We start from the raw sequence: 12,991 nt of genomic DNA, 5'->3' as shown, positions 1-12,991 counted from the left end.
AGGAACAAGTAGAAATGCCAGGTTGACAACACCACAATGAGGGAGAGAACATGATGCATGTCTTCAGAAAAGTTAACAGCTGCTATCAATCATGATAAACAGTAGCAGAAACACGTCATTATGACCTATAGGAGCAAGTACAAATGTCAGTGCCACACTAAAGGGGAGAACATGTGGAACAAGTGATCACAAACGAGTTTAGGAACCACCATTGTACCCACCATATAAGACACCATGACACCTCCTTTCTTTGGAAATATGTCTCAAGGGCTAGAATTTGAATAGCAAGAAGATGTTGTGTTTCGTCTTTGGAAACTTTAAAAATATTAGGGAACATTGTAGTATCCACATCCAAGTATGCAATTAATTCAAGTTATGATGGTCAAGTACTATCAATATTTACACTCCAACCATACGTCTCAAAGCATGTGTTGTCTTCCTTCTTTGGAAACGTTGGAGTCTATGGAGCAATGAAAATGTAATATCTTAGTCTCATGCTATCTCAATGGAGACGAAGCACCAGTGATTGTATCGCCCCTTCCAAAACTCAGGTTGATCATATGTTAATGTACACTATTTTCTTGTCATCTTTGTCCTCCTACTGTGATGGAACTAGTTAGCTAGCAACCAAAGATCCTATCTACCTTTATTAAAACACATACTCTCTCAGTTTCGAATTACATATCACTTTAATTTTGGTCTAAGTTAAATTTCTCTAACTTTGAATAAATGTATATAAAATACACAAAATATGTGTTGTTGGTACATTTATTTGGTACTGTACATGTTAGTACATTTCTATAAAATTTAATCAAAACTAGAGGTTGACTTATGAAAGAATTAAAGTACGGAGTACGTAAAAGTGATAGATTGAAACAAGATGGATAATTCATTTTGATTTTAATCACTCCGTCTTCTAATTTTACATGGATTAGCATGAAATGATTCCCATTTGAAGTGTGACCGGCTATTTCAGTTTCAGATTCTAGCTGTCCATAAAATGATTTCATGTTTTCTTATCTATACTATAAGGATCCAAAAGAATCTATACTATAAGGATCCAAAAGAATTGAAATTAACATGTACCAAAATTAGCCTACCCATCCACCTCACAAACCACCTTTTAGACTCACATGTCAGCTAAAATAGTTTGACCAAGCCAGGGGGCGGACACATTCGGCGATGTTACTGCCGTCCGAGGGCTTTTTTTCACCGTGGAACCTACCCTCCCACACGCCATACCCGCCTCCACGATCGCTACATGTCCATGATTGCAGCGGACAGGCGGGTGCCGGGTGCGACGGGGTCTTCTGTGATTGCAGGGTTGACTCCTTGATCTCTCCCCTCCCACCGCGGCGCTGCCCCCTTCCTTCCCCTCCTCCCTGCCTCGCTGCGCCGGCCCTCCTCGCTCCCCCTCCACCACCGCGCACCCCTCCTCCCTCCCCTGCTCGGTTCCCTGCGCGGAGCGGCGGTGGGGCATGTGCGGAGCGGCGGCAGGGCCGACACAGGCATGGGGTGGCGGCGGGGCCTCGCGCCCTCCTTCCCTCCTCCTCCTCCTCCTCTCTGTCTCTCTCTCATGACAACGGCAGCCGCTCACTGCCATTTGTCAGCCCCGCACGCGGCCACCACGCCGGATCCGCGTGGGTGGTGGGAGCGCGCGGCGGGAGCGGCGGGCAGAGCGGCCGCGGCTGCGTGGTTGGGCGGAGGCGTGACGTGCGGCGGCCGGGCTGCGGCGGTGCACCGTCCACAAGGATGTGCGCATCGTGCTGAGATGGCATCAACCGGGGACGGCAACGGCGCGGCTCGCCGTGACCTCATCTGCGTGACCGCAACGGCTTCATCGGCTCGTGGCCTGTCCGCCTCCGCCTCGACAGAGGCTACAGTGCTACACCGTCCACACCACCATTAAGAATCCGTGGTGACATGCCCCCTCTCTGCTGCCGGCGCCAGATGCAACGGTACGAGATTATCTCTTGTTCTTGATAGATTTTCTCCCCCTTGCAGATGATGAGGACTTCTACGAAGCACTTGACAGCCCTGACATCCTCAACCCTGCTTTCGGCCGGTCGGCGATCAACGGCGCCCGCGGCAAGCTCTGGTGAAAACTGCAATACCTAACAGGTGAAATGCCTGCCAAGCTGTTTTATTGAAAATATTTGATGTTTCAAATCTCATTGCTTATTTTGACCTTCCATTTTTGTGTTTTCTGATGTTTTAAGTTATACATTACTTATTGTGTGCTTCATTTTTCTGTCTGAATGGAATGCCTGCTTGCCTGGTCCACCGATGAGTATGTGTGTGCGCTTCATTTTTGTGCAGGTACCACGCTTTGACTCTAATGTATGCTCCTTATTCTATATTGTCAAATTGCAAATATCTGGATACCTGTATATGTGAGACTCTAAAGATTGAAAGGGTGTTATCGGCTTATTGCAAGGGTAAAGCCTGCCACCCGAATAGCATCAAAATTGAAATTGTGGAGGCAGCCGCAAGGACTCATGCTGTTTGTTTCATTTAGCTTTTCACTGCGATCCGTGTAAAAGGTGCTTTTCTGAATGGCTTTCCAATCAAAGGTATACCCAGATTTGGTGTCAATCAATCTAAACAACATATTAGCCCTTGCAGTGCTTGTATACTGTTTTCCTCCAACTGACTCTCCTTATTTGAATATGTTCATTCCATTCACAGCATCATCTCAAGATGAGTTAGTGAAGGCTCTTCTAGTAACAGAGGTAGGCAACTTATACCATGCAGTTTACACACTCTTCAAATTTGCTTGATTTGAGAATGATAAATTGATGTAGAAACAATATTGCTGCTTGTCCTCTTTAAGTTTTCACGATTTTATCAGAACAATGTAATTTGAAAAGAAATGTTACTTCTACAAAATGAATAGGAAGTATTGTCTAAAACTCTAATAACTGAAGAATTTTTTTTGAAAGATTAATAACTGAACAGATGACCAACTGGCCAAGTTCAAACATGGATAGGGCATGAGCCTCATTGAAGAGAGTTAATTGTTGTATGCTCCTTTTATTTTGACACACGGTTAAATCATCTGCATGTGCATCTCAGATTGCCAATTTTCCTTGGGGATGTTGCTGTTGGAGCTGTGATCCTTCAGAAAGCTGGGGGCCATGTTTTTGATCCGTAAGTCAGCAAGTCTGGTCAAACCTAAACCCTAAAACACCTGAACGTCTCGCGCTACGTCGCTGCCAGGGGAGGCGATGACATACGGTGAGTCCATGTGCTGCCTGCCACTCTTCTTATCACAGCTGTGGATGCTTGCTTAGTATTACCTGTTTCTTGGATGGTCTTCTAAACTCTTGAGTGCAATGAAAAAAAAACTGATCATATGATCCTTTCTGCCTCAGACTAATTGTGGGTGATTTGTGATCTCAAAAGCCAGCTTGTTGTCTGCTCTAATGTATTTTTTTCTTTTGTGAAACTAATGTTTTTTTTTCTTTTGTGAAACTAATGTATTGTGGGTTATTATTGTGAAACTGTTTTTTTCTTTTGTTTCAGTTCTAATGTATTTTTTTTGTTTCAGTTGCAGCCGGAGTGTGCCAGCAGATGATGAATGCTTGTGTGAATTTAGGATGCTAACTGCCTTTTGTGAATTCCTTGTAAAATTGTTGTGTTACCAGACCTACACATGATGCTTGTGACTCATGGTACAATAATGAAGTCCCTAAACCTGAAGTCTAAATGCTGCAGCTTGCCTGTTTACAAATGATTTGTGTTAAAAGAAGCATTTGTAGCACCCTAATTAGCCATTGCACTGCTTCATTTGCTCATCAGCAACCATTTAACACATCTCCATGTCAATCCTCACTAGGATGTTCTCAAATGCTAATCCCAATCTCAACTATTTTTGTGTCCATTCAGGTTGTTCCGTCCCAGGGATATCAACCAAATGCTTTGATCTTGATGGATATGGGACAAGGGCTCGGTACAAAAATGCTGGTATTAGATTTCTTAATCTGTTATGCAAGCCGTAGCTTCTCTGCTTCCGTGAGATTATTTTGACCTCATGGTTGCTGGCAATGAGTTAATTTGACTATGAGTTAACAACGTTATAGTCAAGAACAACAGTTAGGATGGGATGTAGTACTTGTGTATAATTGATTTCATATATGACCACTTGACTTCGAATGGAAGTTGAGAGCTTGTGATATGCAGTGGTTCCCTGAAAAAAGTCCATTGCCACTTCTATCTAGGATGTTATAGTATCAACATTTTTAGTATTGCCGATCATCTAAAACCGTGTGCATCTTCAGTTTGGGTGGTATGTATATTCAGATGGTTTGTATATTTAATGTCAGTGCCATTTGCAGCTTCAGCAACTTCGAGTCTTAGCACTGCAGGAGGGCCAAAGGGCAAGAATACTTGGAAGCTCAAGTAAGTGTTATTCCTTGCAATTATTGTACTATATCTGATACTTTCTGGAATCAATCTATTTTCTGGCAATATGTTCCGCCAGGTCCTATGTTTACAGAACATGGAACAGTCAAGGCATTACCGAAGATAATAGGGGATGATTTTACAGTAATCTTTCGTGTGATTACTTATTAAGTGCTTATAGTCTTCTTCCTACCCTCTAGACATTCAGTTTACTATTTTCAGGTTAACTACATCATTCGATGAAGTTACCCCATTTCTGCTATACTTTACATGGTGAAGAACTTGTTGCAGGTATGTCCATTTGACCAGTCCTTTGTTGATAATATACTGCTATTTTGCTTCCTTTTCTTGTTGCAGAAAATAATAATAAACACAAAACAAACGTTACCATGCTCTTACTGCTTCCTGTGGCTGTCAGTATTATATCTTTGCATATGTGGATGCACCAGCTTACCTGATCCTGAAAAATCTGAATATTATCATCACCGGTGTCTTATACCATATCATTCTAAAGAAAAGTAAGTCTTATTTTTCTCCTTACATTGTTCTTACCATTGGAAATGACTCAATCAATGTACCTACTGCAGCTGGGAATAGAGGGATTATATGAATGTGTTCTTTGTTTAAGCTTGCTGGTATCACTGTCATTGGGCTAGCCTTTTCCTTCTTTATTTGAAGCCTTTGTTTGATGTTGGATGCTAGCCTTGCATGCCGCATTATAGTTCTGTGAACACAGAGTTGAGCTATTACACAATCACAACAAATATTCATCCATAGGCAGGAACCTATCATCCAATGAACTGTTTAATTTAGGAGCCAGCTGATCAATGGATAATCCATCCTAACTCTGAAACTCCAAACATGAGCCATTTGATGTCCATCTTATCTTCGCATGACCAAAAATTAGTACAAGAATGTGTAATGCAATCACCCAACCAAAATAGCACAAGGTGTCTCTAGGACCAAAAAACCTATGAAGACACTGTCAAATGATAAGACATGGACACTCTGCTTAGCTTGTTATTGCACATTGAGTTTTTACAATATATGACTTTGGCCTACCAAATGTTTTAGTACCTTGCTATCCTCATAGTTGGCTGTCATAAGTCATAAAACTACTTCGCTTCCTCGTCTCCAAAGTTTTAAGCCTTTTCCTCACCAACAGTTGTTTCCCTTCTTAACCTAGCATGTCAAAACTAATGCAGGTTGAGTGAAATACAGTGGGCTGCATTTATTCTGTTATGTGCTGGTTGCACTATTGCTCAGCTCAATCCCTCGTAAGCAGAACATGATTGATTGTTTTTTGTTTTGCATTATTTAGTCATTCTTTCCTCATTTGTCCAAACGTCACACTGAAGTAATCAACTGATAGCATTATAATATGTCCTTTTCCAGGTCAGATCATGTTCTGCAGACCCCTATTCAAGGTTGGATGATGGCAATTGTGAGTCATAGCAGAGAAAAGAATCAATCTTTTCACTTAGATGTACTACATGAAGTATTTAGCTCAACCTGCTGAATGTTATTATTCTTTTATTTTTTGTTGCAGGTGATGGCTGTAGCAGCACCGTCCAAATTAAACCGGCTTAAATGCACTAACCATCATTTCAATACTTAATCAAGTTCCTGTGCACTTAAAACGGTGTAACCTAACAGGCTGTCGGGTAAAATCCCGATTAAACTACTATACTCCAGGATCACAATTGCACTTAGACCCGTACGAAGACGAGCACAGGTGATACCAGCACACAAAAGTCTTCAAAATAAATTACAACACCAGTTTTACATAAAAGTCTTAATACAAGCGACAGAGTTTAAACACAGCGGAAGGTTAAAAACTGAGTTCGAAATACAATACGGTAACTACGACGACGATACAAGGTAAGCTCCACATCCTGCCCACCGATGCGATGTCAACCTGCCCGATCTTCACGGGGAAGACGGGGCCCACTCGACGGTCCAACCCGGAGGAAGCGGCTGTCCAATCCAGGACGCACAGACCTCCTCGAAGTCAGCGGGGACACAACCTGCTAAAAAGGGTACAACAACAACCATGAGTATACTAATACTCAGCAAGGCTTACCCGACTTTGGGTATACTTAGCCCATTACCTAGACATGCAAAGCTTTTTGGCTCTGGAGTTCTTTTGCTGAAAGGCTGCTAGATGTGAATCCTTACTTTCAATATTTTAGCTCCATTTAGTAAACCAAGTATTAACTAAATTCGCCTAATCATCTAGAGCACACATGGTGGAACAGATTATTTTTCAGCAACTTCCAAACCAGTCTTTTCCATTCCGTTTTCATTCTACTTTCTTACTACGATGTGACAAAGAGATCAAGGCTCTCATAACCGCGAGTCACGGCGAATCGATCCGATTTAACCTTGCAAGGTGGACCTAACTCACACGACGCATGTAAACCCCGTCGGGTCACGCGTGTCAACTGTTTCCATCATTACCACGGCATCTGAACTACGCCTGCTAAAACCCAGGTGATGGGCCCCTCGCAGTGAACTCCCGGAGAACCCGGAGGCGGCATCCTATCCAACACCCGCCAACTCCCACGCCCAGCGTAGCATGACGGAATTCAAATCACCGCTGTAAAGTGGTACACAGCTCACCGGTTTCGACTACCTCCTACTTCCGGTATGTGGTTAGTATTGTTCAATCCTCGATCAACACTGCCAACAACGGAACGGTCCTCAATCGACACGGGCGGAGATTTCTTTTCATCCATTCCATACCAATACTCCTACTCATTTCCGCCCGGTCTCCATTTCTCTTTATTCAACAATTCATTTCAAGCCATAGCTAAGGAAACAAGATCCTAAAACTCGCGAGTGACAGCAATCACTCGACTTCTACCGAAATCCTACTTAGCAGAGCATCGCTAACAATACCTGCACACTAGTATGGCCTCGTAGGTACCTAGGGAGAACATGCATACTAGGGTTTCATACAACTCCTAAAACTTAAATGCACAAATACTTAAATAAACATTGAATAATTTAAATTATGGTTATGCTCCGGGGCTTGCCTTGCAGGTCAGCGGGGTTAGCGAAAACCTCTGGAGCGGGCTCAACGGCGTCCTTCTACGGCTCTTCTGCTCGTGGCTCCTGGATCGGCTCAGCGATCAGCTCGTAGGCGACTTCGTTCGCGGCGTCTACACGAATAAAATATGTCATGCAACAATTAGAACACAGCGCAATGCATGAGCACTTATGATGCGATGCAAAGATCAACTCAAATTAGCCTAAAGTGTTACCTTCCAAAAACAACTACTAACTTTGCTTAGATCCGCAAGGATTAAAACCGGAGTTTGATTTGCATGCGTGAAACAAATAACTAACAACATTAAATAACACAAAGAGCATAGCTAGGGCAAAGCATAAGCAGAACTCTAACTGCACACATAACCTAGCAACAAAATTAACCAGCTCAACTTGATAACGATAAAGCCTGCCTCAGAAAATTTTCCAACATTAACGACGATCAAGAGTATTCAATTTAACCTAGAAAAGAAATTAAACATCAATAGGTCCACACACTTGCACATAGAACATGCACCTGAAACTTTTTCAGTGAACTACACATGCAAGAACTAAGCCACTGCAAATTTTTTCATAATTTTTAGAGCAACAGAAAAAGTGGTAATAATTAAACTAGCTCAAGCAGAAAACAAAATATTAACAGGGGTAACAGTGACAAAATGCATGCTTAAGCATTTTTCCTTTGAAGATCATGATTTTAGAAACCTAACAAAATTTGTTTGGCATTTTTTGCATTTTTCTGCGAATTTCTAGGCAATTAAGAACTTTCAGTCGAAATAAAGAATAAAAATTGAAAACATTTAGGGGGGAGGCTGACAGTCGGGCCCCACATGACAGTGGGCGCCGGCCCAACTGTCCCCCCCCCCCCTCCCCTGCTTCGGGCGCAGGGCAGCGCGCACTGGCAGGGCAGCCCGCGGCGGCGCTCCCCGCCGGCGGGACTGACCGGCGGCGCTGCGGCGGCCGAGCCGAGGCCCCGGGCGGCCGGGAGGTGCGGGGCGGCAGGCGGCTCGCGGGGAGGCACAGGGCCAAGGGCGGCGGCGGCATGCGGCGGCGCAAGGCCAAGGCGGCGGCGGCGCGCGGTGTTCCGGCCCGGATAGGGCCGGCCGGCGACGGAGGTGGGGCGGGCGACGGCCAGGGGGTCCAAGCGGACCTAGGGCGTGCGGCGGCGGCGCGCTAGCTGGCGCAGGGGGTTCTGGCGGCATGCGCACGCGGTGGGCGGCGCGTTCTGCGGCGGCACGGTGGCGATTCGATGGCGGCGGCCGCGGATTTGTGTGGGGCGAAGGTCAGGGAGCGAGTGGAGGTTGCTGGGGATCTCACCTAGGGCTCGTTTTGCTCGGAGGACGGCCGGAGGTGGGCGCTCGGCGTAAAGGGCGGAGCTCGGGGAAGACAGCAATGGCGGACGGCGGTCTGAGCTCGATTCGGCCGGGGTAGGGGCTCGGCCGAGCACGTGGATGGTCGGAGTGGGTGGACGGCGAGTCTGCGCGGCTCCGGGCGCGACGAATCGAGGCGGGGTGGCGAGCAGTGGCCGGCGCGGCGAACGGCGGCGACTCTGCTCGACCTAGCTCCGTTCGAGCTCGAGGATGGGGATGGAAGGGAAGAACGGGAAGGTTCGAGGTGTCCGCGTGGCTAAGAGCGGTGCTCAGACGCCGAGGTCGAGCGCGATTGCCGACGCGTGGACGCGCTCGCCGGCGACCAGCGGCGGTATGGGCGTCGGGAGCTTCACAGTAGAAGCACTGGAGACTACTGTTTACTCGCTGAATGATTTTGACTCCAGTTTGACCCGCTAAAACTCCAAATTTCATATAACAATTTGAAATTTGGCCAAAATAAAAGTTGTAGAGGATTAAAAGATCTACAACTTTCGTTTTGGGCGGAAGTTGATTTGGAGCTCAGATCAAGGACAAAAACGGGATCGAAAATGGCTAAGACAAAGATTAAATCGCGGACTCGGTTAACGCTAATGACGAACTCGAGTCCATGATTAGCGGGTTAACTCGGTATTAGCGAGCACGATTAACACAGGGGTGTTACAGCCTTCCCCCCTTAAAAGAATCTCGTCCCGAGATTCAGGCACGAAGGAAAATAAAGACAGGTGAGAAGGTTCGAAGGCGAATTACCTGGATGGGCATTTAAAAACTCCGGATACTTGGATTTCAGAAATTCCTCCTTCTCCCAAGTAGCTTCATCTTCGGAGTGATTACTCCATTGAACTTTGTAGAATCGGTTGGTTGTGCGACGAGTAACTCGATCCTTGCGATCAATAATTTTGATAGGATGCTCAGAATAAGTGAGATCAGACTCTAATTGAATCGAGTCACTTGCCACAGCTTCAGTCAGAACTCTAAGGCACAATCTGAGTTGTGACAAATGGAAGATGTTATGAACTGCAGAAAGATTTGCCGGAAGATCCAACCGAAAAGCCACAGGACCGCATCGTTCCACAATTGGATATGGACCGATGTAGCGGGGAGCTAACTTCCCTTTTATTCCGAACCTTTGCACGCCTTTCCAAGGTGAAACTTTCAGATAGACGTGGTCACCGACCTTAAATACGAGTTGATCTCTTCTTTTATCTACATAGCCTTTCTGTCGAGATTGTGCAATCTTTAAGTTGGCTTGGATAAGGCGGACTTGTTCTTCGGCCTCTTGAACCATGTCGGGCCCAAAGATTGTTCTTTCTCCGGTTTTAGACCAATTGAGAGGTGTACGGCATCGACGACCGTATAGGGCTTCAAATGGTGCCATTTTGATGCTTTCTTGATAACTATTGTTATAAGAAAATTCAGCTAATGGCAAACATTGATCCCATTTCTGTGGATAGGTCAAGACGCAAGCACGGAGCATATCCTCCAAAATTTGATTTATCCTCTGGGTTTGGCCGTCTGTTTGAGGGTGATATGCAGAGCTGCGAAAAAGATGCGTTCCCAAGCAAGCATGTAATTGTTCCAAAAAACGAGCAACAAACTGAGTTCCTCGATCGGAAATGATAGTCTTTGGCACACCATGTAAACATAGTATGTGATCCATGTACAATTCCGCATACTGCTTGGTTATGTACATCGTCTTAACTGGGAGGAAATGTGCCGACTTGGTTAGCCTGTCGACCACAACCCAAATAGAATCGTATCCCTTTTGAGTTCGAGGTAAGCCGACGATGAAATCCATACTTATATCCTCCCATTTCCATTCTGGAATATTCAAGGGCTGGAGAGTCCCAGCTTGTCTGAGATGACTGACTTTAACCCTCCGACAGATATCACATTCTGACACATACTTGGCTATTTCCCTTTTCATCCGAGTCCACCAAAATCATTGTTTTAAGTCTTGGTACATCTTGTTGCTACCCGGATGAATTGATAGTCGTGAAGTATGAGCTTCGTCAAGAATTTGTTTTCTAAGCTCAAAATTTTTAGGCACCACTAATCGGTTCTTGAACCATAACACATTCTCAGTATCCTGGTGGAAGCAATTCACTTTAGGGTCTCCTTCTGATAGTCTTCTTTGAATTTCTTTCACCCCTTTATCTTGCTTTTGTGCCGCTATGATGAGATCACGAAGAGTAGGAGTAAGCTGTAGATGGGCCAATGTGCCAGGTGGTACAATACTTAAGTTCAGCTTTTCCATTTCAAAGCAAAGGGATTCGCTTAATGGTATAGCTGAAATACAATGACAATGAGCTTTGCGACTTAGCGCATCGGCAACTACATTCGCCTTGCCAGGATGATAATGCACTTCGAGCTCATAATCTTTAATCAACTCAAGCCATCTTCTTTGATGCATGTTCAAATCAGCTTGAGTGAAAAGATATTTGAGACTCTTGTGATCAGTATAGATGTTGCACAATGAACCTAAAAGATAGTGTCGCCAGATCTTCAGATCATGGACCACAGCTGCTAATTCAAGATCATGAGTGGGATAGTTTTCTTCATGCCTCTTGAGTGATCGAGAAGCATAAGCAATCACTCGGTTTTCTTGCATCAGAACACAGCCAAGTCTTGTGCCTGAGGCATCACAGTAGACATCGAATGATTTTGTAGTGTCGGGTTGGGCCAAGATTGGAGCTGAAGTGAGAAGTGTTTTCAATTTTTAGAAAGCTTCCTCACATTGGGCACACCAATAGAACTTGACACCCTTTTTAAGAAGTTCAGTTATCGGCTTCGCAATTCTGGAAAATTCTGGGATAAATCGCCGATAATACCTGGCTAAGCCCAAGAAACTGCGGATTTCAGGAACTGAAGTTGGGGCTTCCCAATCAAGTACATCCTGCACTTTACAGGGATCCACAGAGATGCCCTCAGCAGATATAACATGACCGAGGAATGGTACTTCCTTCAGCCAGAAGTCACACTTGCTGAGTTTGGCATAAAGCTGGTGCTCTCTCAGACGCTGAAGTACTATGCGAAGATGATGAGCATGTTCTTCCTCATTCATGGAGTAGATCAAGATATCATCAATGAAGACCACGACGAACTTGTCTAACTCCGGCATGAATACTGAATTCATGAGGTACATGAAATAAGCTGGAGCATTGGTTAACCCGAAGGACATCACCAAATACTCGTAGAGACCATAACGAGTAGAGAAGGATGTTTTTGGTATATCCACCGGTCTGATTTTGATTTGATGATAACCAGATTGTAGATCTATTTTTGAGAATACCTTAGCTCCAGCTAGTTGATCAAAAAGAATATCAATATGAGGAAGGGGATATTTGTTTTTGATCGTGACTGCATTTAGAGGTCGATAATCCACACATAGCCTCAGCCCGTGATCTTTCTTCTTTACGAACAGAGCCGGGCAACCCCAAGGTGAGGTGCTCGGTCGAATATAGCCTTTATCCAGCAACTCTTGTAACTGGATTTTTAATTCAGCTATCTCACTTGGAGTCATTCTATATGCCTTCGAGATGTGGGCGTTGTGCCAGGCTGTAACTCAATGACAAACTCGATATCCCGATCGGGAGGCATGCCTGGCAAGTCCTCCGGAAACACATCGGGGTATTCGCAAACCACCGGAATTACTTCTAGATTTTTCCCCTCAAGATGGTATATGACAGTGGCTGGAATTTCATGCTTGGAAAGATGAATATCCATAGAACTATACATGGAAGAGTTGAACTGAAGGATACGAGAAGAGGTATTGATGATAACGCCTTGCTTCTTCATCCAATTCATTCCAAGTATGATATCTATCCCTTGACTTGGAAGAACAATGGGAGTGAGTGGAAAATTTTTCCCACCCAAGCTAAGGGGAACATTTCGAACTACTTGGCCAGCATTTAACCGGGAGCCAGGTGTCTGAATAATGTAGGGTTTCTCTAGGCATGTTACTTGTAAGTGAAGTCGTGCCACACATGCTTCACTGATAAAGTTATGAGATGCTCCCGAATCAAATAACACAGTAACAGGGCAGTGATTAACGGAGAACGTACCCGCCATCACTTGGGTGCCCTCCGGAACTTCCTCTAAAGTGGTGTAGTTCACACGACCAGTCTTGGCAGGTACAACCTTCTTTTTCTGATCCTTCTGGCTGGAAC

At 44.8% G+C, this 12,991-nt stretch overlaps 1 protein-coding gene across 1 annotated transcript in view; it reads left to right on the top strand.

The window, feature by feature from the left end:
* The first annotated feature begins 3,817 nt into the window (after nt 1-3,817).
* LOC120675612 overlaps nt 3,818-12,991 on the top strand; it is a 28,969-nt gene continuing 19,795 nt past the window's right edge. Inside the window, exons 1-6 of the mRNA XM_039956817.1 lie at nt 3,818-3,966; nt 4,338-4,548; nt 4,627-4,695; nt 4,823-4,922; nt 5,610-5,681; nt 5,800-5,852. Coding sequence (XP_039812751.1) covers nt 4,644-4,695; nt 4,823-4,922; nt 5,610-5,681; nt 5,800-5,852 — 277 coding nt within the window. The 5' untranslated portion in view covers nt 3,818-3,966; nt 4,338-4,548; nt 4,627-4,643. The remainder of the gene's footprint in view (nt 3,967-4,337; nt 4,549-4,626; nt 4,696-4,822; nt 4,923-5,609; nt 5,682-5,799; nt 5,853-12,991) is intronic.

Source organism: Panicum virgatum, chromosome 5N (genome assembly GCF_016808335.1).
Source record: "Panicum virgatum strain AP13 chromosome 5N, P.virgatum_v5, whole genome shotgun sequence".
Classification (NCBI taxonomy): Eukaryota; Viridiplantae; Streptophyta; class Magnoliopsida; order Poales; family Poaceae; genus Panicum; species Panicum virgatum.
This window is presented reverse-complemented; position numbering and strand designations above follow the sequence as displayed.